Genomic DNA, 25,165 nt, shown 5'->3' with positions numbered 1-25,165 from the left:
TTTTCTCTGCAGCTGCTGCCATTGCAGCCTTGAAGTTTCCCGCCACCACACCTGGGGAACGCCTGAGCCAGATAAGAGAAAGAAGAGGACTCAGGATGACATGTTCGGTGAGATCTTGCATGCCAGTGCTGCATCAGACCATGAGCACATGGCTTGGAGGGTCAACATTGCAGACAGCCAAGAGAAGGAAAGAGTGGAAAGGACAGGAGCCTGGGAGTTCCAGCAGTAAAAGGAGAGTGAAATGCACCAGGACATAATGGGGCTTCTCAGGCAGCAATCACAGATACTGCAACTCTGATGGACTTACAGGTTCAACAATCCCGGGCTCACTTTCCTCTGCAACCCACTGAGAACTCTATTATGGGACCTCTCTGCCTTGCCCCCAACATTCCATATGACATCAGGGCTGCTGCACTATCCATACGACTCCACCCTGGGGTACGTTAAAGACAATCACAGCTTCACATACGCTAACCTGTAAAAACCACAGTTGGTCTGTGTAGCTGAAGTTGACATGAATGTTCTTTTCTCTTCATAAGTTCAGTTCTTGTTAATTTATTTTGTTTTATTAAGTTTTTAATTCATTTATTTTAAAATTGCACTTTTTTGGGGGGGGTGTAGTGATTTGGTAACAGAATAAAATTCTATTATTTAGAACATAACTTATCTGCATCAGTTCACAACATATGTTGCCGAGTGCCTAGCACTTCTGAAAGCAACCAATTATATGTTGCTGTACAGTGTCACACAACTCTTAGGATCGGTCACAGACAAAATTAATAGGTGTTTGATAGTATTAGAATTATACATGTACACCAAGCACCAAACGGTTCTTAACAGGCCACAAAACAGCAGAGCCTGGTAAAACACACTACACCAAGAGTGATCCACAGTGATACACTGTGAAGTGGTCTTTCAAAGCTTCCCTGAGCTGTGTAGCTCTGTGTGGTGCTCTTTTAATAGCCCTTGTCTGGCTGTTTAAACTCACTAGGTGACTGCTTCACCTCCGCCCTTTTACCCTGGTGGAAATTTTTCTCCCTTTGCTGCACAGATATTATGCAGGACACAGCAGGAAACTATAACTAAGGTTAAGATTTTGTCACTGTTATTTTTAGTAAAAGGGACAAGTCACAGACAATAACAAAAATTCACAGAAGCTTGTGACCTGTCCCTGACTTTTACTAAAAATAACTGACAAAATGGGAAGGAAGGAGGGTCCAGTACCCACCCTGTGGCAGCAGGGGACTATGCGGGGGGGGGGCTCCAGCTCCGCTACCCCAGGGCTGAAGTGGAAAATGTCACAGGGGGTCTCCAGAAGTCACAGATTCCATAACCTCATAACAATAACTAATGACCAAGGGCTGCCAACACCCTCTGCAGGAAGCCAGCTGACTGTGACCAGCTGGAGAACAAAGAGTTAAGGATGGGTAGCCAGGTGACCTGTTTTCCCCCAGGAAATAGAACAAAGGACAGAGGAAGGGCCAGGTGTTGGAAAGTGAGGGCTGTTGGAGGGAGGACTCTGGATTCTGGACGGGACTCGATAGGTCAGAGAGAGCTCTGGACAGAGCCAGATGGACTTTGCTGTAACTTTTCTGTTCTCTGTGCTAACCAAGAACTTTCTATGCTGTGTTCCAGACATCTAATAAGCCCTTCTGTTTTTAAGCACTGGCTGAGAGTCATTCCAGTCTAAGGAAATTGGGGGTGCATTGCTCCCTTTGGGTGTGCAAGCCTTCCCCCGAGTGTCCAAATCAAGTGGACTCTCTGAGGGTAGCTCATGGAGTAAGCAGCGGTGCTGAAGGCTCCAGGGTTCAATCCCATGAGGCAGTGAAGCTAATGGGCTTACCCCAATGAGAGTGAAAGACCCTAAGGGGCTGAACACTCTGAAGGGGTCCTCCCAGGGACTGTTCCAGAGCACCAGACCTGTGGATCCATGACAGCCAGTGTACAGCTTCATGATGAGCCAGGGCAGCAAGGGGTAGGCTGGGATCCCCAGGATTACTATTGGCATTTCGACATTCCCAATGGCAATCTGCTGGTCAAGAAAGAAAATCCCTTCTTGTAGCTTTCTGAAAAGTCCTGTATTTTGTAAACATACAAGCATCATGCACCTTCCCTGACCAGCCCACACTGATGTCAGTGAAGTGTCTCCAGTGACCCATGAACACTTGCATAACCAAAAAAGAGTAGCCCTTTCTGTTGATGTATTCTGTGGCCATGTGGTCTGGTGCAAAAATAGGGATGTGTCCCACTGCAGTTTGGGAACCCCATTGCTGCAGATTGATCCACTATGTCCTGCACGTTGCCAAGAGTCACAATCCTACTTAGGAGATGATTAATGGCCCTGCACGTTTGCATGATAATGGCCTCTGCGGTGGATTTTCCCACTTCTGATTGATACTCAATTGACTGGTTGTAATCTGGCGTTGCAAGTTTTCACAGTGTGATCGCTACTCGTTTCTCCAGTGTCAGTGCAGCTCTCATTTTGGTGTCTCTGTACTTCAGGGCTGGGCGAGCTTGATGCACAAATCCATGAATGTGGCCTTGCGCATCCAAAAGTTCTGCAGCTGCTGCTTGTCATCCCAAGCCTGCGTTACGATGCGATCCCACCAGTCAGTGCTCATTTCTCAGGCCCAGAAGTAGCACTCCACGATCTACAGCTGCTCTGTGAACACCACCAACAACCTTTAATTGTTTTTCTACACATCCCACAGCGTTCTGTCCTCTAAGAATTCATCATGTTCCCCATTGATTCAGTTCTTCTTGCAGCTTTGCAAATACTAAAGGATCATGTGTACTGTGCTTGCAACACTCATGACTGTAGTGCAGAGCTGTGCGGGATCCATGTTTCTGTCTCAGATGGTGAATAGCGAGGAGAGCTGCATGGATTTGTGTGATTTTGAAAAATAGCCATGAAGATTGTGGGATAAAGATGACATTAGGGGATGTAGACAGTTAAACACTTGGAAGTTCATAGAATATCGGGGTTGGAAGGGACCTCAGGAGGTCATCCAGTCCAATCCCCTGCTCAAAGCAGGACCAATCCCCACTAAATCAAAGGTTGACACTCCTGTGCATCTCATTTCTGCCATACTGTGCATTGCCAAAACTTCCCAAAAGACTGTGCGCTGACTGGTGGTGGGTTGCACAGTGGGATACCTCCCCATAGTGCAACCAACTGTGCGTTGTTACACGCGTTCCTGGTGCGTATGCGTACTGCTGACACAAGGAGCCAAGTATACACGTGTACAGGTTTGTGTCAACCAATGTTTGTAGTGTAGGCATGGCCTGAAACTCCCAAGGCTCCACTGAGTCACTTGGGTACCATTACAAACACTTCTGTGACAGATGAAGCAAAGTCTATTAGCTTCAAGCTGAACTTATGAGTTGGCCCAATGCCTATTGCTGACTAATGTGCACGATGCCTATTCTGCTTTGAAGGGGGAGCAAGTAGAGTCATAGATTTTTTTTTTTATTTTTTTTTTAACATTAGATTGGACCACTGTGATCCTCTAGTCTGACCTGCATAACTCAGGCCATATGGCATCATCCAGTAATTCTTGCACCTAATTTGTGGTGGAACTAGAGCAAATCTTTTAGAAAGACATTTAATCTTGATTTTCAGATTTCAAGTGATGGAGAATCCACCACATTCCTGTTAATGTGTTCTGCTTAATTATGTGCACTGTCCAAAAAAAAAAAAGGCACTCTTTTTTAATTTACTTTGTCTAGTTTCAGCTTCCAGCCATTGGATCTGACTATACCTTTGTGTGCTAGTTTTGAGAGTCTTTTAGTATCTGTTACCTTCTGCTTGTGAACAAGATCAGGTTGCCTTTTTAAGCTTCTTTTTGATAAGCTAAAGAGACAGAGTTCCTAAGCCTCTTACTATAAGGCATGTGCTCCAGATCACAAATCATTCTAGTGGCTCTTCTCTGAAGCCTCTCAAATTTTTTCATTGCCTTTCTTGAAATGTGGACACCAGAACTGATGCAATATTCCAGTATTGGTTTCACCACTGCCCTATACAGAGATAATGCCATTTCCCTCCTCCTCTTTGATATTCCTCTGTTCATACATCCATGAATTACATTATCTCTTTTAGCCACACTGTTACACTAGGAACTCTTGTTTAGTTGTTTATCTGTTGTGAACTGAAGTCCTTTTCAGATTCACATCTCTTCCTGGTTACAATCTCCCCCCAGGCTACATTCTGATGATCTGGATGCATGACCTTGTATCTGGATGCATCTGACGTTATTAAAACACGTTTAAATGTGCTCAGTTTACCAAGCAATCCAGATTGTTCTGTGCTGTTCACATTATTTACCACTGCATCAAGTCTTTATCATCTTCAAACTTATCAGCAATGATTGTTGATAAAAAATATTGAATAGCTTAGACCCAGTCCCTGCAGAACCCCCTAAGAAATGCTTCTATTCAGTGATGATTTCCCATATTTTGAGATCTAGTATGTACCGTAACTCTATACAAAGTCAGTAACTTCTAATATTGTCCCATTTTTCTGTATTCCCATCTGTCTGTCCTCCTGTTGTCTTTTTGTCTTATACTTGGATTGTAAACTCTTTGGGTAGGAACTGCGTTTTTGACAGCCCCCAGCACAGTGGGGTCCTGCTCCATAACTAGGGCTTCTAAAGGTGCTACAATACTACAAATAATACTTAATATGTCAGTTATTACATGCTTAACTGACAAAGTTCTTACCAAAAATAATTTGATTGAAAAAAACCTAAGTTCCCTTAAACCATGTTGATTGGCATTATTTATATTTCTATCCTTTTAATTCTTTGAGTCTTCTTTCCACTATCCCATTGTTTTCCTAGTCACTGTTCGACTAACCAGCCTACAGTTAACCTGATCACCTTATAGTATGTTTATAAATATTTGCACAGTATTAGCTTTCTTCCAGTCCTCTGAAATTTCCCCGATACTCCAGGTTTTATTAAAAACTGATATCGGTGGGCCAGAGAGCTCTTTAACTCTTATTTCTTCTATTTTATTAATTCTTGACTGATGTTCCATGTGTTAGTTGTTCACCAACCACACCTGTGAACCCTGGAGGGCTGCCTTATGCTGTATTGAGGCAATTCTCAGGGGTGTCATGCTCTGGCACTAAAGTGCCTGGAGAAGTTCCTCTGAGTTCTCAGGCTTGCATTGGTGAGTCAAGATCTGATAGCCTCGCTCTCTGGGCCTGGGTATATCAGGATTTAGTTAGTGTGTTCCAAGTTTTTGGGAAGGGTGCTATTAAACTGCCCTTCTGGAGCTATTCAGCTTCATGGTCCTGTCCTCTGAAACCTGTGGGCAAAAAGACTTGCTCCTACATTGAGTGCTATCTCAGGTGATGTCTACAGTATGAAATTAGGTCGAATTTATAGAAGCCTATTTTTTTAGAAATCGATTTTATACAGTCAATTGTGTGTGTCCCCATTTAAGACCATTAAGTCGGCGGAGTGCATCCACAGTACCGAGGCTAGCATCAACTTCCGGAGCATTGCACTGTGGGTAACTATCCCACAGTTCCCGCAGTCTCCACTGCCCATTGGGATTCTAGGTTGAGATCCCAATGCCTGATGGGGCAAAAAACATTGTCGTGGATGGTTCTGGGTATATGTCGTCAGGTCCCCCTTCCCTCTGTGAAAGCAATGGCAGACAGTCATTTTGCGCCTTTTTTCCTGGGTTACCTGTGCAGACGCCATACCACGGCAAGCATGGAGGCTGCTCAGCTCACCGTCACCGTATGTCTCCTGGGTGCTGGCAGACGTGGGACTGCATTGCTACACAGCAGCAGCTCATTGCCTTGTGGCAGCAGATAGAGCATTATGACTGGTAGCCGCCTTTGTCATCTCTTGGGTGCTCTTGGCCAGCCTCGGTGAGGGCTGACATGGGTGCTCTTGGCAGACCTCGGTGAGGTCTGTCAGAGGCGCCTGGACATAAATGGGGGTGACTCAGGTCATTCTCTTCTTTAAGTTTTGTCTAATGGAGATTCAGTCCTGTCTGAAATATTGGCAGAGGGATAGCTCAGTGGCTTGAGCATTGGCCTGCTAAACCGAGGGTTGCGAGTTCAATCCTTGAGGGGGTCATTCTGCCTCAGGCTGCTCTCCCAGCCAGCAGCACTGCGAGCACCCAGGAGACGACGGCGAGCAGTCGTACTGCACTATCTGTTGCCAGCCTACCCTTTGCTCCCCCCTTCCTCTGTGAAAGCAGTGGCCAACAATCGTTTTGCACATTTTTTCTGTGCAGGCGCCATATTGCTGTCAGCATCATCATCCACCCACCACTTCCACTGCCACTCTGCTCTCCTGCAGACGCCATACCACAGCAAGCATGGAGCCCACTCAGATAACCGCAGCAGTTATGACCGTTCTAAACAATACGCGCATTATCCAGCAGTATATGCAGAACCAGAACCTGCAAAAGCAGGCAAGTAGGCGATGGCAGCATGGTGAGGACAGTGATGAGGACATGGACGCAGACTTCTCTTAAAGTACGGGCCCTGGCAATGTGGACATCATGGTGGTAATGGGGTAGGTTCATGCCATGGAATGCCGATTCTGGGCTCGGGAAACAAGCACAGACTGGTGGGACCGCATAGTGTTGCAGGTCTGGTACGATTCCCAATGGCTGCAAAACTTTCGTATGCGTAAGGGCACTTTCATGGAACTTCGTGACTTGTTTTCCTCTGCCCTGAAGCGCCAGAATACCCAGATGAGAGCAGCCCTCTCAATTCACAAGCGAGTGGTGATAGCCCTGTGGAAGCTTGCAATGCCAGACAGCTACTGGTCAGTCGGGAATCAATTTGGAGTGGGCAGATCTACTGTGGGGGCTGCTGTGATCCAAGTAGCCAATGCAATCACTGAGATGCTGCTACCAAGGATGTGACTCTGGGAAATGTGCAGGTCATAGGGAATCCCACTGCAGGAAAGCCATCCACTAACAGGTGGGGCGATAGACAGAACACCTATCTCTATCTTGGCGCTGGAGCACCAAGGCAGCGAGTACATAAACCAAAAGGGGTACTTTTCAATGGTGCTGCAAGCACTGGTGGATCACAAGGGACGTTTCACCAACATCAACGTGGGATGGCCAGAAAGGTACATGATGCTCACATCTTTAGGAACTCTGGTCTGTATGAACAGCTGCAGCAAGGGACTTACTTTCCAGACCAGAAAATAACCGTTGAGGATGTTGAAATGCCTATAGTTATCCTTGGGACCCAGCCTGTGCCTTAATGCCATGGTTCATGAAGCCATACATAGGCAGCCTGGACAGTAGTCAGGAGATGTTCTATAGGCTGAGCAAGTGCAGAATGGTGATAGAATGTGCATTTAGATGTTTAAAAGCGTGCTGGTGGAGTTCACTGACTCGGTTGGACCTCAGCGAAACCAATATTCCTATTGTTATTACTGCTTGCTGTGCACTCCACAGTATCTGGGAGAGTAAGGGGGAGATGTTTATGGCGGGGTGGGAGGTTGAGGCAAATTGCCTGGCCGCTGATTACGCGCAGTTGGACACTAGGGTGATTAGAAGAGTACAGGAGGGTGCGGTTCACATCAGAGAAGCTCTGCAAACCAGTTTCATGACTGTCCAGCCTACGGTGTGAATGTTCTGTTTGTTTCTCCTTGATGAAAACCCCCACCCCTTGGTTCACTCTACTTCCCAGTAAGCTAAGCACCCTCCCCTCCCCCCTTCAATCACCGCTTGCAGAGGCAATAAAGTCATTGTTTAAATTCATGCATTCTTTATTAATTCATCACTCAAATAGGGGGATAACTGGCAAGGGGTGGGGGAGGAGGGAAGGACAAGGCTACACTGCACTTTAAAACATATTGAATGCCAGCTTTCTGTTGCTTGAGCAGTCCTCTGGGGTGGAGTGGTTGGGTGCCCGGAGGCTCCCCCACTGCGTTCTTGGCCGTCTGGGAGAAGAGGCTATGGAACTTGGGGAGGAGGGCAGTTGGTTACACAGGGGCTGTAGCGGCCTTTCCTGCACCTCAACCATACGCTGGAGCATATCAGTTTGATCGTCCAGTAGCCTGAGTATTGACTCCTGCCTTCTGTCAGCAAGCTGACACCACCTATCATCTTCAACCTGCTACTTATTATCTTAAACCTGCCACCTGTCTTCGCGTTCATATTGTGCTTTCCTGGACTCTAACATTGTCTGCTTCCACGCATTCTGCTGGGCTCTTTCAGTCTGGGAGGACTGCATGAACTCGGAGAACATTTCATCGCGAGTGCGGTTTTTTTTCGCCTTCTAATCTTCGCTAGCCTCTGGGAAGGAGATGATAGTGTGAGCGTTGAAACATTTGCAGCTGTGGGAGAAAAAAAGAGAGAGTAGTAGTTAAAAAGACACGTTTTAGAGAACAATGGGTAGACTCTTTCAGGGTGAACCTTGCTGTTAACATTACATAGCTCATGTGCATTTGGTACAAGGTCGCATTTTGCCTCTTATATTGAGGGTCTGCCGGTTTGGTGTGAGAGATCACACATGCAGGGCCGGCAGGCATCAGAATTCGGCTTGCAGGCAGCCATGGTAAGCCACAGTCTTTTGGCTTCTTTAACCTTCATAAGATGGGAATGGTTTCAAACAGCAGCGCCCCCATTTCCCATACCAAACAGCCGCTGGGTTGGCCATTTAAAATGGGTTGGCAATTTAAAAGGAGGGGCTGCGGTGTGCGGGTTAACATGCAGCACAAACCCAACTAACCCCCCTGCCCCCTCAATTCTCTGGGATGATCGCTTCACCCCTCCCCCCACCGCGTGGCTAACAGCGGGGAAGATTTCTGTTCAGCCACAGGCAAACAGCCCAGCAGGAACGGCCACTTCTGAATGTCCCCCTTAATAAAATTCCCCTATTTCAACCAGGTGACCATGAACGATATCACTCTCCTGAGGATAACACAGAGAGATCAAGAATGGATGTTATGTGAATGCCAGCAAACACCAGGACCACACACTGCCATGCTTTTTTATGAAATGATTCCAGACTACGTGCTACTGGCCTGCCATGGTAAAGTGTCCTACCATGGAGGACGCAATAAGGCTGCCCTGCCCAGAAACCTTTTGCAAAGGCTTTGGGAGTACCTCCCTGACACCTTCATTGAGATGTCCCTGGAGGATTTCCGCTCCATCCCCAGATACGTTAACAGACTTTTCCAGTAGTTGTACTGGCTGCGAATGCTTCCCAAGTCTTCAGAGCAAATTAATCATTAAACACGCTTGCTTTTAAACTGTATATTATATTTACAAAGGTACACTCACCAGAGGTGCCTTCTCCACCTTCAAGGTCTGGGAGCCCAGGTTGGGAGGGTACTGTCTCCAGGGTGATAAACGGTTCCTGGCTGTCAGGGAGAACGGTTTCTCCATTTGCCTGGTGTGCGCTATCTTCAACCTCCCCCTCCTCATCATCTTCCTTGTCCCCAAAATCCTCATCCCTGTTGCGTGAGACTCCCTTGCAGGAGTCCATGTACAGGTGTGGGGTAGTTGTAGGGGCACCCCCTAGAATTGCATGCAGCTCATCATAGAAGCGGCATGTCTGGGGTTCTGACCCCAAGCGGGTGTTTGCCTCTTGGGTTTTTTGGTAGGCTTGCCTGAGCTCCTTAAGTTTCACGCAGTACTGCTGCGGGACCCTGTTTTAGCCTCTGTCCGTCATGCCCTTGGAGATTTTTTCGGAGATTTTGGCATTTCGTCTTTTGGAACAGAATTCTGATAGCACGGATTCGTCTCCCCATACAGCGATCAGATCCAGTACCTCCCGTTTGGTCCATGCTGGAGCTCTTTTGCAATTCTGGGACTCCATGGTCACCTCTGCTGATGAGATCTGCACGGTCACCTGTGCTGATCAGCTTGCCACACTGGCCAAACAGGAAATGAAATTCAAAAGTTCACGGGGCTTTTCCTGTCTGTCTGGCCAGTGCATCCGAGTTGAGAGTGCTGTCCAGAGCGGTCACAATGGAGCACTGTGGGATAGCTCCTGGAAGCCAGTACCATCGAATTGCATCCACATTAACCCAAATTTGACCCAGTGATGTTGATTTCAACGCTAATTCCCTCGTCGGACAGGAGTACAGAAATCGATTTTAAGAGCCCATTAAGTCGACAAAAATGGCTTCATTGTGTGGATGGGTGCAGGGTTAAATCAATCTAATGGTGCTAAATTTGACCTAAGCTCGTAGTGTAGACTAGGGCAGAGAGACAGCCTCAGTTTCAGTCTTCTCCCTCAGTATCAAAGAAAAATAAGGTGAGCCATGAGGCTCCTGACTCTTCGCACCATTATCACCATGGGTTTGTCCTGATTCCATGGCTCCAGGTGTTGAGATGGACAACATCTAATGTCCACCACTTGGATGTCTTAATGTTGATGGCCTCCAGATCTTATAGTACCAGGGTTCAGGAAGACGACAAATGTCTCATATCCCTTTAAGCCTGATGATGATGATTCATTTTTACTGCTGATCATTTTAAGGGGATAGAGTGGGGTGTAGGAATTGTAAGATGCTGTACGGAAGAAAGAGACTTCGGGCTTTTCTATGTGGAAAGTGGAATTGAAATAGTTATCAGTTATTTCATTATGAATCGGTGACTAGGCCGTCTTATTTTGGAATGAGTTTCTGCCCAGACTTATGCCAAAATAACCAAAAAGTATGAATTGCAACAGATTTAATTATTTCAATTCCAATCTCAGTGTAGATAAGCCCAAAGATGAGGGAGAGAAGTAGAGACAGAAGAATGGGGAAGGAAGAACAACAAAGGACAGAAATAGCAGTCATCATAAAGGGGAGCATAGTTTCCCTGTAAGAGGTGCAGAATACAACAATAAGATACTGAATATATTGTAGAGTGACTGGTCACAGCTTTGTAACTGTGGTTGTGTTGTGTTTTGCACTTGCACCAAGAATTCAGCCTCTTATGTATGAAGGACACGTTAACTTCCCCCAAAATTATGAGATTTGCAACTGGAATACAGAATGAATTTTCTGAGAATTTAGATCCTAATTACCACATTTATTTATAAGTTTTAATCAAAATAAGAAAGTTAGCGCTCATTTTAGAACCTGGCGCCCCACTTCTTTTATCCTGAATAATCTTAATAATGGAACAACAGATTCTTCAACTTCTCCATATAGTTAAAGCTTATGCATAGACTGTTGGATAAATTAGGTTGTATTAGGTTGTAAGGTATTGACAGTTTTATCTTATTGTTATTATTATGATAGCCTATAGACAGGGCCAGGTCAACAGCTTAGGTCATTCTCAACTCGGGCCAATATGACATTGGAAGTACTTTGATTCCTAAGTAGAGAGAAGATGAGACTGTAGTAAGCAGCAGCATTAGGGTAATGTAATCATGCGTACGGATGTTCCTTGCCCACTTCCTGACCAATAGGACTGAGTGTCTGTCTTCCAAGAGAAGCAAGTAGTTGTGACTCTTGTCAGTGTCAGCATGATCAAATGTGTTGCTGAGCCTCAGGAAATGCATTCATAATGGAGAGCCCTATTTCAAGTAGTTGTTTGCCCCTGGACCTTGTGGGTGGTTCCTCATTTTCTGTGTTAGACTCTGGCAAGGATGTTTGTTCCTCTGGCTACCACGAATTTGTAAACTTGTCAGCCCAATAATTATAGGTGGAGCGAATAGTGATAGCAATTATTAGGGTTGCCTGACACTTTCCAATATAAGATTTTGTTTTCAATTGTTTATAACTTTGTCTGAAATTTCCCATTGGGTGTCTTCCTAAGGCTGAATTTTTTGGGGGAATGTTTCCACCAAAATGGTTCAGCCATTTCTGAGAGTGATTTGTTGTTGGGTTTTTTTTGTTTTTTTGTTTAATCCTTGAGACATTTTCCTTGAACAGCTCTAGTGCCCCTATGCTTTGAAGCAGAGGTTGAAATTTGTGTCCAGATGCAGAGAGATGACTTTTGCTTGTTCCTGTGAAAATCTGCCCAAATTTGGCCAAGTTTATAAGCCTTTGAAAAACTAGTTTTAATATGTTCAGTAGAGCCCTGCAGAGCTAAAATCTCCAAAGATTCTATCGCCTCACAGCTCCTCTGTACATTTTATATGGACCCTGAGAACAAACCAGGGTTGCGTAGTGAAGGTGGCTGTTGTCTATAGGACCCCTGTCTTGTTTGGTGCAGAAACTGGGAGGTGAATAAAGTTGGGGATTGCAGGTAGAGAAAGGATGGTCTCATAATTAACACAGTCTGTCTCTACCATAGAATTCCTGTGTCATACTGGGGAAATCCCTTAAACCAAACTTTTCACAGATGGTCACTAACTGGGTATTCCTCACTTTCTGAGGTCTCATTTACAGAGGTGTTGAGCACTCACAGCAGCAGCTGAAGTCACTGGGAGCTGCACTTGAATACATAAAGTGCTATATAATGCTAGTTACTCTGAAAAAAGTTCCATGCATCTCAAATTGGGCACCTAAAATTAGAGGGAACTTTTTGCCATTAATCTCTGCCCCTCAGTTTCCCTTCCGTATCATAGAATATCAGGGTTGGAAGGGACCTCAGGCGGTCATCTAGTCCAACCCCCTGCTCAAAACAGGACCAATCCCCAACTAAATCATCCCAGCTAGGGCTTTGTCAAGCCTGACCTTAAAAACTTCTAAGGAAGGAGATTCCACCACCTCCCTAGGTAACGCATTCCAGTGTTTCACCACCCTCCTAGTGAAATAGTTTTTCCTAATACCCAACCTAAACCTCCCCCACTGCAACTTGAGACCATTACTCCTCGTTCTGTCACCTGCTACTACTGAGAACAGTTTAGATCCATCCTCTTTGGAACCCCCTTTCAGGTAGTTGAAAGCAGCTATCAAATCCCCCCTCATTCTTCTCTTCTGCAGACTAAACAATCCCAGTTCCCTAAGTCTCTCCTCATAAGTGATGTGTTCCAGTCCCCTAATCATTTTTGTTGCCCTCCACTGGACTCTTTCCAATTTTTCCACATCCTTCTTATAGTGTGGGGCCCAAAACTGGACACAGTACTCCAGATGAGGCCTCACCAATGTCAAATAGAGGGGAACGATCACGTCCCTCGATCTGCTGGCAAAACCCCTACTTATAAATCCCAAAATGCCACTGGCCTTCTTGGCAAGAAGGGCACACTGTTGACTCGTATCCAGCTTCTCGTCCTCGGTAAACCCTAGGTCCTTTTCTGCAGAACTGCTGCCGAGCCATTCGGTCCCTAGTCTGTAGCGGTGCATGGGATTCTTCCATCCTAAGTGCAGGACTCTGCACTTGTCCTTGTTGAACCTCATCAGATTTCTTTTGGCCCAATCCTCTAATTTGTCTAGGTCCCTCTGTATCCTATCCCTACCCTCCAGCGTATCTACCTCTCCTCCCAGTTTAGTATCATCTGCAAACTTGCTGAGAGTGCAATCCACACCATCCTCCAGATCATTTATGATGATATTGAACAAAACCGGACTGAGGACCGACCCTTGGGCACTCGATACCAGCTGCCAACTAGACATGGAGCCATTGATCACTACCCGTTGAGCCCGACAATCTAGCCAACTTTCTATCCACCTTGTAGTCCATTCATCCAGCCCATACTTCTTTAACTTGCTGGCAAGAATATTGTGGGAGACCGTGTCAAAAGCTTTGCTAAAGTCAAGGAACAACACGTCCACTGCTTTCCCCTCATCCACAGAGCCAGTTATCTCGTTGTAGAAGGCAATTAGATTAGTCAGGCATGACTTGCCTTTGGTGAATCCATGCTGACTGTTCCTGATCACTTTCCTCTCCTCTAAGTGCTTCAGAACTGATTCCTTGAGGACCTGCTCCATGATTTTTCCAGGGACTGAGGTGAGGCTGACTGGCCTGTAGTTCCCTGGATCCTCCTCCTTCCCTTTTTTAAAGATGGGCACTACATTAGCCTTTCTCCAGTCATCCGGGACTTCCCCCGATCGCCATGAGTTTTCAAAGATAATGGCCAATGGCTCAGCAATCACATTCGCCAACTCCTTTAGCACTCTTGGATGCAGCGCATCCGGCCCCATGGACTTGTGCTCATTCATCTTTTCTAAATAGTCCTGAACCACTTCTTTCTCCACAGAGGGCTGGTCACCTACTTCCCATGCTGTGCTGCCCAGTGCAGTAGTCTGGGAGCGGACCTTGTTCATGAAGACAGAGGCAAAAAAAGCATTGACTACATCCTCTGTCACTATGTTGCCTCCCTCATTCAGTAGGGGGCCCCACTTTCCTTGACTTTCTTCTTGTTGCTAACATACCTGAAGAAACCCTTCTTGTTACTCTTAACATCTCTTGCTAGCTGCAACTCCAAGTGTGATTTGGCCTTCCTGATTTCACTCCTGAATGCCCGAGCAATATTTTTATACTCTTCCCTAGTCATTTGTCCGATCTTCCACTTCTTATAAGCTTCTTTTTTGTGTTTAAGATCAGCAAGGATTTCACTGTTAAGCCAAGCTGGTCGCCTGCCATATTTGCTATTCTTTCTACACATCGGGATGGTTTGTCCCTGTAACTTCAATAAGGATTCTTAAAAAACAGCCAACTGTCCTGGACTCCTTTCCCCCTCATGTTGTTCTCCCAGGGGATCCTGCCCATCAGTTCCCTAAGGGAGTCAAAGTCTGCTTTTCTGAAGTCCAGGGTCCGTATTCTGCTGCTCTCCTTTCTTCCCTGTGTCAGAATCCTGAACTCAACCATCTCATGGTCACTGCCTCCCAGGTTCCCATCCACAATGAGGATAATATCCTATTCCCTCCCAGGGTGTTGTGAAGATAAATTAACATTTGTGAAGCACTTGTATGCTATAGTGATGAGTGCTGCAGAAAAGTCTATGCGGAAACGAATAATTTTGTCTTCAGAACAGGGTTTGAATAGTGTGTAGTAAATAAGTCTTGGAGCCACACATTGTTCAATGAGGAGAAAACAAAGTATTGAATAACTGCCAATTCAGTGAGCACCATTCATCCTCTGCACTAAATGAGGTAGGGATCCTGTGGAAATAATAGAAAAGGAGTAGTATGTTGCATGCTACAGCTCATGCTCAAATAAATTTGTTAGTTTCTAAGGTGCCACAAGTACTCCTTTTCTTTTTGCGGATACAGACTAACACGGCTGCTACTCTGAAATCAGTGGAAATAATAGTATGTGATTATGTAATTAAAGATTGTATCATAATGCATGTACACAAGGGGGCTGAATTAAGATTGCACAGGCAATCTTAATTCTTGGGCCACTGGGGAGGGGGAACACAGAGCCCAGGAGCACACATACCCACTAATGGGCCCTAGAGGTTTATGGCTTGGACTTGTATAAACCTGTCTTCTTGTCTGCGCTAAGTTTTATATTCCTGTCTCTTTCCCCACCCAGGGTACCCTTTTGCCTTGTTCCAGCGCTATTTCCTCTTCCAGAAGGAGGTCTACCTCATTCACCTGTACAACACCCTAACAGGACTCTCAATTGCCTACTTCAACTTCGGTAAGAGGGATATGGGGAGAAATGGGCTGCTTGGCTCAGAGCTTGCTACGGTTTGAGAACCTGTGGTGAGGAGCTGCTGTGTAGTTCAATTCCCAGTCCATCTCTCTCTACAGGGATGCAGTTCACTCACTCCCTGCTGTGTGTCCTGATCCAGTTCCTCATACTGAGGCTTATGGGCCGCACGATAACTGCTGTCTTGACCACCTTCTGCTTTCAAATAGTAAGTGCCTCCTTCTTCTCTGTGTTCACCTAGAGTGGGGAGCCTGCTGCTGCTACCCAATTCTTTACTTCCCAGCAGTGACCATGGGAGGGGATAGAACAAGTTTTGCTGGAGTAGTCAGCCTGAGTAATCCATACCATGGTCTGTTTCAGACATACCTTATGGCTGGTTATTACTTCACTGCCACAGAACATTATGACATTAAGTGGACCATGCCACACTGTGTCTTGACTCTCAAGCTGATTGGTGAGTGATGCCACCTATTCCCTTCCCTTACCACACTGTGTATACACTTTCCACCACTCCTGCCCCAAAGATGAGGAGGTGTTTAAATCCTTAGGGGTTCAACCTTATCCTTCTAAAGATGGTCTCAGCGTAATTCTGTTCTCCCTCTATCTCTAGGCTTGGCCATCGATTATTACGATGGAGGGAAGGATTTGGTGAGTGAAGCCCCATCTCTCTCTTCCACTTCTGGAGGCCAGAGGAGTCAAGTTCTGGGGAGAGAGACAAAGAGCTAAATCCAAAGCTCAGCAAAGCCATGGCTGGGAGGGTGCATCTGCATGTGTATAGGGGCATGAACTCCAGAGTGGAAAGGGATTGTCTGGGACAGTAGTAATCACAGCTGGGGCTAGCCATTTCAGCTCTGGGATCCATGACAGGATCTTATTCTCTCCCAAATCTCATAAAATCCATTCCCCAGGGCTTCAGGTTCCCCATGTCCTGAACAATGGGGTCCTTCTTTTGCGGAAATACTCCCCAGTCTTACAGACATCTCAACATGGGGTCATTCTTCCTGTGCTCCTTTGTATGAGTTGGGGTGTGTGCATGCCACTGCAAACTAGAGACTAGGAGTGCAGCTTCTAGTGCACTTGGCATGCGGAGGGGGCAGCTGCAATTCCCCTTGTTGAGGGATCAGCTGGGAGTGTGGGTCCCCATGATTGGGCCTTGAATGCAGATACTGTTGCTGTTATGGGGTTGGAGGCTTGCATACGCAGGAATCAATGAATTGGTGAGACCTTTGAGCACAGCAGCTGAAACTCAAACCAGAGGGGAGATGGAGTGCGGGAGTTAAATCCATGATTAGTGTAGGGCAATGTTAATGTCACTCCCTTTGATACAGGAGTCCCTGAACCCTGAGCAGAAACGGTTTGCAGTCCATGGAGTTCCTACCTTACTGGAGGTCTCGGGTTTCTCCTATTTCTATGGTGCCTTCATGGTGGGGCCCCAGTTCTCCATGACAGACTATCAGAAACTGGCAAGGGGTGAGATGACTGATGTTCCAGGCCAAAGACCCAACAGGTAACCAGAGCCACGCTGGCCCCCTCCCTCATGAGAGCCCCAAGCGCCCTTTACCAAGATATTCACGCTAGTCCCTGCATTACATTGCCATCTAGCACCACACTGGAGCTCAGGGGTCAATACTGACTCTCAGGGGGATGCAGCCTACAAACTTGCCACAATGCAGCACCCTCCTTAATATTGCTCTTGGGTATTGTTGTTTTGTTCTGACTCTGCAAAACTCAATGCAGACCCAGCCCAAGCCTTGTGTGGGTCTTGATCCCAGTTCCCAATGGGGGTGGCAGTGGATCCTCCTTCAGCCCCATCTGAGCCCTTATCTCCACTTCTAATTTGTTCAATTTGGGAGTCTTGAGTTTCTTTCCAATATTTGATCTCTGATCTTCACTTTCTTTCCCCCCTCCCAGCCTTGTGCCTGCTGTCAAGCGCCTTACCCTAGGTCTCTTCTTTCTGGTAACCTATACCCTAGTGAGCCAATATATTTCTGATGAAGACCTCATCTCTGATGCATACCTGGTAAGTACTAATCTTAGTAGTAAGAGTTGAGCTTTAGAAGCTAATCTATTCCTGTAGGTGGCACCAGCTACTCAAAGACAGGAATTGTAAAACTAAAAAACTAAATGAAAGGACTTTTAAGGATTGCCTAGTTAAATATCACAGAAGGTTAGTCACTGCAAATGTTAAGCACCCCCCACTAATTCAGTGGCATTGAATTTAATGATGACCACGACTACTGAATTATAAATTGAACAAAAAACTTACTGCAATCCAGTTACTGTTGCTGTTGGAACCATTTATATTTCCTGATCATGTAATGATTAGCCTTTAATCATTACCATAGCAAAGTTCTTTGCATATAGTTTCCTAGGATTTTTTTATACTTAAAAAAGGTAAAGAAGAAATCATGAATCATTTATTTTCAAGACTTCACAAACTAAGCATTCCCTAATGCCAACACAAAAACGAAGGATCCACTCAGGGTCCTGCTTGTTTATCAATGTTGTTGCTTAAAAAAAATAAAGTAGTGACTTTACTCAGCAGGTCCAGTTCACTCTTCAGGTTAACTCACTTGAGTGTGAAACTGATCTGATTTTTGAGATACTTGGAGACATGGCTGATTTCTCTCTAAAGTTCATCAGTTTTTGTACATAACCATGAACAAACAAGGACTTTAAAATTTAGAAATAAAAATGTTAACTAGGGCAGTCGATTAATCACAATTAACTCATGTGATTAACTCAAAATTAATTGCAATTAATTGCAGTTTTAATTGCACTGTTAAACAGAATACCAATTGAAATTTATTAAATATTTTGGATGTTTTTCTACATTTTCATATATATTTTATTTTGTGTTGTAATTGAAATCAAAGTGTATAGTTTTTATTATAAATATTTGCACTGTAAAAATTATAAACAAAAGAAATAGTATTTTTTCAGTTCCTCATACAAGTACTGTAGTACAATCTCTTTATCGTGAAAGGTTTCAGAGTAGCAGCCGTGTTAGTCTGTGTTCGCAAAAAGAAAAGGAGTACTTGTGGCACCTTAGAGACTAACAAATTTATTTGAGCATAAGCTTTCGTGAGCTACAGCTCACTTCATCGGATGCATTCAGTGGAAAATACAGTGGGGAGATTTATATACACACACAGAGAACATGAAACAATGGGTTTTATCATACACACTGTAAGGAGAGTGATCACTTAAGATGAGCCATCACCAGCAGGAGTGGGGGGAGAGGAGGAAAACCTTTCATGGTGACAAGCAAGGTGGGCCATTTCCAGCAGTTAACAAGAATGTCTGAGGAACAGTGGGGGGTGGGGTGGGGTGGGGGGGAGAAATAACATGGGGAAATAGTTTTACTTTGTGTAATGACTCATCCACTCCCAGTCTCTATTCAAGCCTAAGTTAATTGTATCCAGTTTGCAAATTAATTCCAATTCAGCAGTCTCTCGCTGGAGTCTGTTTTTGAAGTTTTTTTTGTTGAAGGATAGCCATTCTCAGGTCTGTAATCGAGTGACCGGAGAGATTGAAGTGTTCTCCGACTGGTTTTTGAATGTTACAATTCTTGACGTCTGATTTGTTGATGTGTGTGATTTGCGTATTCTTTTACGTAGAGACTGTCCAGTTTGTCCAATGTACATGGCAGAGGGAAATTGCTGGCACATGATGGCATATATCACATTGGTAGATGCGCAGGTGAACGAGCCTCTGATAGTGTGGCTGATGTGATTAGGCCCTATGATGGTATCCCCTGAATAGATATGTGGACAGAGTTGGCAACGGGCTTTGTTGCAAGGATAGGTTCCTGAGTTAGTGGTTCTGGTGTGTGGTTGCTGGTGAGTATTTGCTTCAGGTTGGGGGGCTGTCTGTAAGCAAGGACTGGCCTGTCTCCCAAGATCTGTGACAGTGATGGGTCATCCTTCAGGATAGGTTGTAGATCCTTGATGATGCACTGGAGAGGTATTAGTCGGGGGCTGAAGGTGATGGCTAGTGGCGTTCCGTTATTTTCTTTGTTGGGCCTGTCCTGAAGTAGGTGACTTCTGGGTACTCTTCTGGCTCTGTCAATCTCTTTCTTCACTTCAGCAGGTGGGTATTGTAGTTGTAAGAATGCATGATAGAGATCTTGTAGGTGTTTGTCTCTGTCTGAGGGGTTGGAGCAAATGCGGTTATATTGTAGAGCTTGGCTGTAGACGATGGATCGTGTAGTGTGATCTGGATGAAAGCTAGAGGCATGTAGGTAGGAATAACGGTCAGTAGGTTTCCAATATAGGGTGGTGTTTATGTGACCATCGCTTATTAGCATCATAGTGTCCAGGAAGTGGATCTCTTGTGTGGACTGGTCCAGGCTGAGGTTGATGGTGGGATGGAAATTGTTGACATGGTGGAATTCCTCAACTGCTTCTTTTCCATGGGTCTAGATGATGAAGATGTCATCAATGTAGCACAAGTAGAGTAGGGGCATTAGGGGACGAGAGCTGAGGAAGCGTTGTTCTAAGTCAGCCATAAAAATGTTGGCATACTGTGGGGCCATGCGGGTACCCATTGCAGTGCCTCTGATTTGAAGGTATACATTGTCCCCAAATGTGAAATAGTTATGGGTGAGGACAAAGTCACAAAGTTCAGCCACCAGGTTAGCCGTGACATTATCGAGGATACTGTTCCTGACGGCTTGTAGTGTTCTCTGTGTGTGTGTATATAAATCTCCCCACTGTATTTTCCACCGAATGTATCCGATGAAGTGAGCTGTAGCTCACGAAAGCTTATGCTCAAATAAATTTGTTAGTCTCTAAGGTGCCACAAGTATTCCTTTTCTTTTATCGTGAAAGTGCAACTTACAAAAAAAAAATTTGTTACATAACTGCACTCAAAAATAAAACAATGTAAAACTTCAGGACCTACAAGTCCACTCAGACCTACTTCTTGTTCAGCCAATTGCTAAGACAAACAAGTTTGTTTACATTTACAAGAGATAATGCTGCCCTCTTCTTATTTACAATGTCACCAGAAAGTGAGAACAAACATTTGCATGGCACTTTTGTAACTGGCATTGTAAGGTATTTACGTGTCTGATATGCTAAACATTCGTATGCCCCTTCATGCTTCGGCCGCCATTCCAGAGGACATGCTTCCATGCTGGTGCCGCTCATTAAATATGCGTTAATTACATTTGTGATTGAACTCCTTGGGGGAGAATTGTATGTCCCCTGCTCTGTTTTACCAGCATTCTGACACATATTTCATGTAATAGTAGTCTCGGATGATGACTCAGCACATGTTTTTCATTTAAAGAACACTTTCAGTGCAGATTTGACAAAACACAAAGAAGATACCAATGTGAGGTTTCTAAAGATAGCTACAGCACTCGACCCAAGATTTAAAAATCTGAAGAACCTTCCAAAATCTGAGAGGCATGAGAGGTGTGGAGCATGCTCTCAGAAGTCTTAAAAGAGCAACACTCTGATGCAGAAATTACGGAACCCAAACCACCAAAAAAGAAAGCTGCTTTGGATTGTTATTGAGCAGAACCTGTCATCAGCATGGACACATGTCCCGTGGAATGGTGGTTGAAGAATGAAGGGACATATGAATCTTTAGCACATTACAACAGTGCCATGAGAACTCCTGTTCTCACTTTCAGGTGACACTGTAAACAAGAAGCGGGCAGCATTATCTCCTCCAAAGGTAAACAAACTTGTTTGTCTGAGCTATTGGCTGAACAAGAAGCAGGATTGAGTGGACTTGCAGGCTCTAAAATTTTACATTGTTTTATTTTTGAATGCAGTTTTTTTTGTACATAATTCTACATTTGTAAGTTCAACTTTCATGATAGCGATTGCACTACAGTACTTGTATTAGGTGAACTGAAAAACATTTTCTTTTTTTACCATGCAAATATTTGTAATAAAAATAAATATAAAGTGAGCACTGTACACTTCATATTCTGGTCTGTAATTTAAATCAATATGTTTTAAAATGTAGAAAACATCCCAAAATATTTAAATAAATGGTATTCTGTTATTGTTTAACAATGCGATTAATTTTTTTAATCGCTTGTCAGCCCTAATATTAACCCTAAAATGCTTCTGAAATGGCTATTATGTTACTGCTCCAGATGGTGTTTGGCTGTAAAATAGTTGGATTATAGGAGGTTAACTATTGGTAGCCATATAAAATTGAGCATCTCTCTTTTAAACACTAGATCAGACTAGAGAGATGAGACCTCACGTGCTCAGATCTCCTAATGCTGTCTGTGTCTCAGTACTGCTGGCTAGCTTGGTGTTTAGGGTACCTGAGCTCTTGGGTTCTCTGAAGTCATGAATGTGAATCCCTCCACTGGACTGCTTCAGTAGGGGCTATCCTCCATGATCCAAGAGATGTTGTGCCAGAGCTAATATAACACCTGAACAGTTTTCAGCCACCATTTTTTTTTTTTCCCTTCCTGGGTTCTCTTTATATCTCTGCAGGAACAGCCTTTCTGGTTCCGCTGCTTTTACATATTGATCTGGGGCAAAGTGACACTCTACAAATATGTCACCTGCTGGCTTGTCACGGTGAGTCCAGAAGGGGGATGTGCCCTGAAAAAACCTCCCCTTTTAACTTGAGTAGGACAGATGCATCAGAGCAAGGAACCTTATAGCTGCTCTGCTCAGCCCTCCTTCACAGGGGCTGCTGCGACAAAGAGCTGGTTGGGAATGTTTTGACAAAATAAATTAATCGGAAAATGCTGATTTGGTGAACCCAAAACTCTTTGTGGAATGGGGAAAACTTTGAAATTTCGTATTTTTGTAGGATGGGAAAAATCCATCCATCTCCCTGTCTTCACCCCCGGCCCCGGCTTCAATTGCTGGGAGCAAGACATAATAGCCAGACCAGGGAGTTGAAGTATCCTGCTGCTACCCAATTCTGCCCTTCCTAGCCAGTAGGGAGGCCACTTGTAGCAGCTCATCTCTGCCATTCCCAACAGAAGGCACTGTGCCATTGTGGGGGAGGAGCCTATAACTGCCCAACTCTGAATTCTCCAGTAGGAGGTGCTGCTTTTCCCTGATATATGTAGCTTCTCACAGGAAGGCGTCTGCATCCTCGTTGGCCTTGGGTACAATGGCCAGGATGAGAATGGGAAACCACAGTGGGACGCTTGTGCCAACATGAAGGTTTGGTTATTCGAGACAACACCCTTCTTCACAGGGACCATTGCTTCCTTCAACATCAACACCAATGCCTGGGTGGCTCGGTGAGCAGGGGGCCTTTCACAATCAGAGCAGTCTCGATCAGTCTCAGTCTAGGCCCAGGCCAGAAGTTGGAGGGTTTGCTGGGGCAGTGATGTTGGGAATGGAGTATGAAGCCCTTTGTCTCTAGGGCACTGGTTCCAATGTGGCCCCAAAGCAGTTGTGATTGAAAGTTTTTTCCCATCTCAAGACCATTCAGTGGTCCCTTTGAAATGACGTGACTCAGCTCTTGATTGGACAAGTGCTCAGTCATGCAAAGTATTCACCTACCCCGGCACTTGAATGCTCTCAGCAGGTTGGCCTCTCCCCATTAGCCAGGATCTCTCCAGGGCAGGGCTGAGGCATGTTGACCAGACAGCAGGAACAGCCCTGCTGCTTATCCCACTGAAGGGACACAGAGGCCTTCAGTCTCTCAGAACACATCCCCAGTGTGCAGAGGGGAAAGGAGCTAATCAATCAGAACTGCACTGAGTTTCTCTTCTTGGCTCCAGCTACATCTTCAAACGGCTGAAGTTCTTGGGTAACAAGCTTCTGTCACAGGCATTGGCCCTGTTCTTCCTGGCTGTGTGGCATGGGTTGCACTCTGGCTACCTTGTGTGCTTCCAAATGGAGTTCCTTATTGTCATCGTTGAAAGACAGGTACGCTGTGTCTGGTATATTAGCAGGGGGATGGCTTGTGATAGCCAAGGCCCCATGGGCTCTAAGGACCCAGGAGTCTGTGGAAACTTTCACGCTGGAAGCTTTACCTCAATTAAATATAAAATTGACCTGTCCCTTACGTATCTGCATTTTACACCATATTGTTTGCTCTTAAGTGGATTGCTGGCACCTGTGTGGACAATCCATAATTCCATCATAGAAGATGTCAGGGAGGAAGCCAGTTTGGCATATGGGTAGGGGGCAACTGATGCTCTGGGCACTTGGGAAACTTGCAAGTACATGATCTGGTTGCATCTGCTAAAACTAAACTATTTCACTGTTGATAGTAGAGCTGTCAAGTTATTTAAAAATTTAATTGTGATTTAATCAGTTTTAATTGCAGTTAAACAACATTAGAATACCATTTATTTAAATTTGGAGGGGAGGGCTAAATAGAGGGTCAGGGCTGGGGATTCTGGACTTCAGCCCCCCTCCCCAGGGGCAGCTGCAGGCTGCTCCAGTGCAGCACCCCATCCAGCACAGTGTTGATGCCTTCCACCCCACCCATAGGTATGTCATTAAAAAAATTAATGTGTTAGTTGTGATTTATTATGACAACCCTGGTTTATAGCTAATCTCTTTAGGGTTCACATTAAAACTGAACTCTTTTTTAGAGTCATTGTTTGACTGTCTGCAGTCTGACAACACTACATCTTTCGGAGCATAGAGGTCAATTCTGTCATGATTACTGAATGCACAGGGCCCTGAATGTAATGCATACAGATGTCAAGTTACAGTAGGAATATCATACTGTCCCCTCTTTCCTTTTTTGTCAGGCCATCAACCTAGTGCGGGACTCTCCTGTTCTGAGTGCTTGGGCCTCTATCACCATCCTGCAGCCTCTCTACTATGTGCTGCAGCAAACCATCCACTGGATGTTCATGGGTTACTCACTGGTGCCATTCTGCCTTTTTGCTTGGGACAAGTGGATCAAGGTACATAAAAGCCTTAAAGGCAGCAAGATTTTGGGGGATGGGAGAGACCAGCATGCAAGCTAATAATTAATCCCCTCTCTCCCCCCACAGGTGTATAGCTCTATTTATTTCTTAGGCCACATGATATTCTTCACCTTACTGCTCGTGTTGCCTTACATCCGCAGAGCACTTGTGCCATGGAAAGAAAAGCTAAAGAAAGCAGAGTAACAGCCAAAAGGTGAGACTTAGGTACAGCTGCAGAGTGGGGAGGGAAAGATGAGGCCTAGAAAAGCAAAGGGGGCAAAGGTGCAGGTCAGGATTGAGGGATAACAGATGTCAATGGAGGCTGCTTTATTCCTAACTTTGCCTGTTGTCTCCTTTCAGTTTGTACCATGCGTGAACTGTCACAGGTGATGGACTCATCCCCTGCTAAAGCATCACCTGTCAAGTTTTCTGTGTTCAAGTTCAACTGTTCTGTCAATGTGATGAGGGGAAGAGAGAGTACAGGGTCAGAGACCCCCCGTGGTGAGGAGTGTAGAGGGCAATGCCCCTCCACTTTCCGCACCCTCTACATGTTGCCTTATCTCTCTGCTGCCCTTTGGTGGACACTCCTTTCTGCTGAATTCAAATGATTGTAAAGCACTAAACACCACCATGTGGGGATGGAACACCTCTGAATTTTCTACTTCTCAGTCATCCCAGATAAAAATTGTTTCCTGTTTTTTTTTTTCCCCCTCCCCACTCCTGCTTCAGCTGCCTTTTCTGGTGAGCAGGAGGGGTGGAACCTCCTCCCCAGGGAACAGTAGGTCCAAGGAATGTTAAATATGTGCTGGGGGAGACCTCTCT

General features: G+C 45.2%; 1 protein-coding gene across 6 annotated transcripts in view; it reads left to right on the top strand.

Annotated features, from left to right (window-relative positions):
* Nucleotides 1-25,056, top strand: part of LPCAT3 (lysophosphatidylcholine acyltransferase 3) — a 30,032-nt gene extending 4,976 nt beyond the window's left edge. For 5 of the 6 annotated variants that reach the window (XM_043501267.1, XM_038388399.2, XM_038388375.2 and 2 more), the window contains 12 exons: nucleotides 15,355-15,462; nucleotides 15,576-15,682; nucleotides 15,835-15,928; nucleotides 16,085-16,122; nucleotides 16,803-16,981; nucleotides 17,386-17,494; nucleotides 21,945-22,031; nucleotides 22,545-22,711; nucleotides 23,198-23,345; nucleotides 24,182-24,340; nucleotides 24,431-24,557; nucleotides 24,704-25,056. In XM_043501267.1, coding sequence (XP_043357202.1) covers nucleotides 15,355-15,462; nucleotides 15,576-15,682; nucleotides 15,835-15,928; nucleotides 16,085-16,122; nucleotides 16,803-16,981; nucleotides 17,386-17,494; nucleotides 21,945-22,031; nucleotides 22,545-22,711; nucleotides 23,198-23,345; nucleotides 24,182-24,340; nucleotides 24,431-24,547 — 1,313 coding nt within the window. In that variant the 3' untranslated portion in view covers nucleotides 24,548-24,557; nucleotides 24,704-25,056. Of the gene's footprint in view, nucleotides 1-304; nucleotides 439-15,354; nucleotides 15,463-15,575; nucleotides 15,683-15,834; nucleotides 15,929-16,084; nucleotides 16,123-16,802; nucleotides 16,982-17,385; nucleotides 17,495-21,944; nucleotides 22,032-22,544; nucleotides 22,712-23,197; nucleotides 23,346-24,181; nucleotides 24,341-24,430; nucleotides 24,558-24,703 lie in introns of those variants that run through there. The other variant, XM_043501287.1, reaches the window with a different exon arrangement.
* Nucleotides 25,057-25,165: the final 109 nt, after the last annotated feature.

This window comes from Dermochelys coriacea, chromosome 1 (assembly GCF_009764565.3).
Source record: "Dermochelys coriacea isolate rDerCor1 chromosome 1, rDerCor1.pri.v4, whole genome shotgun sequence".
Classification (NCBI taxonomy): domain Eukaryota; kingdom Metazoa; phylum Chordata; order Testudines; family Dermochelyidae; genus Dermochelys; species Dermochelys coriacea.
The sequence above is the reverse complement of the archived record's forward strand: the minus strand, read 5'-3'. Positions and strand labels throughout refer to the sequence as shown.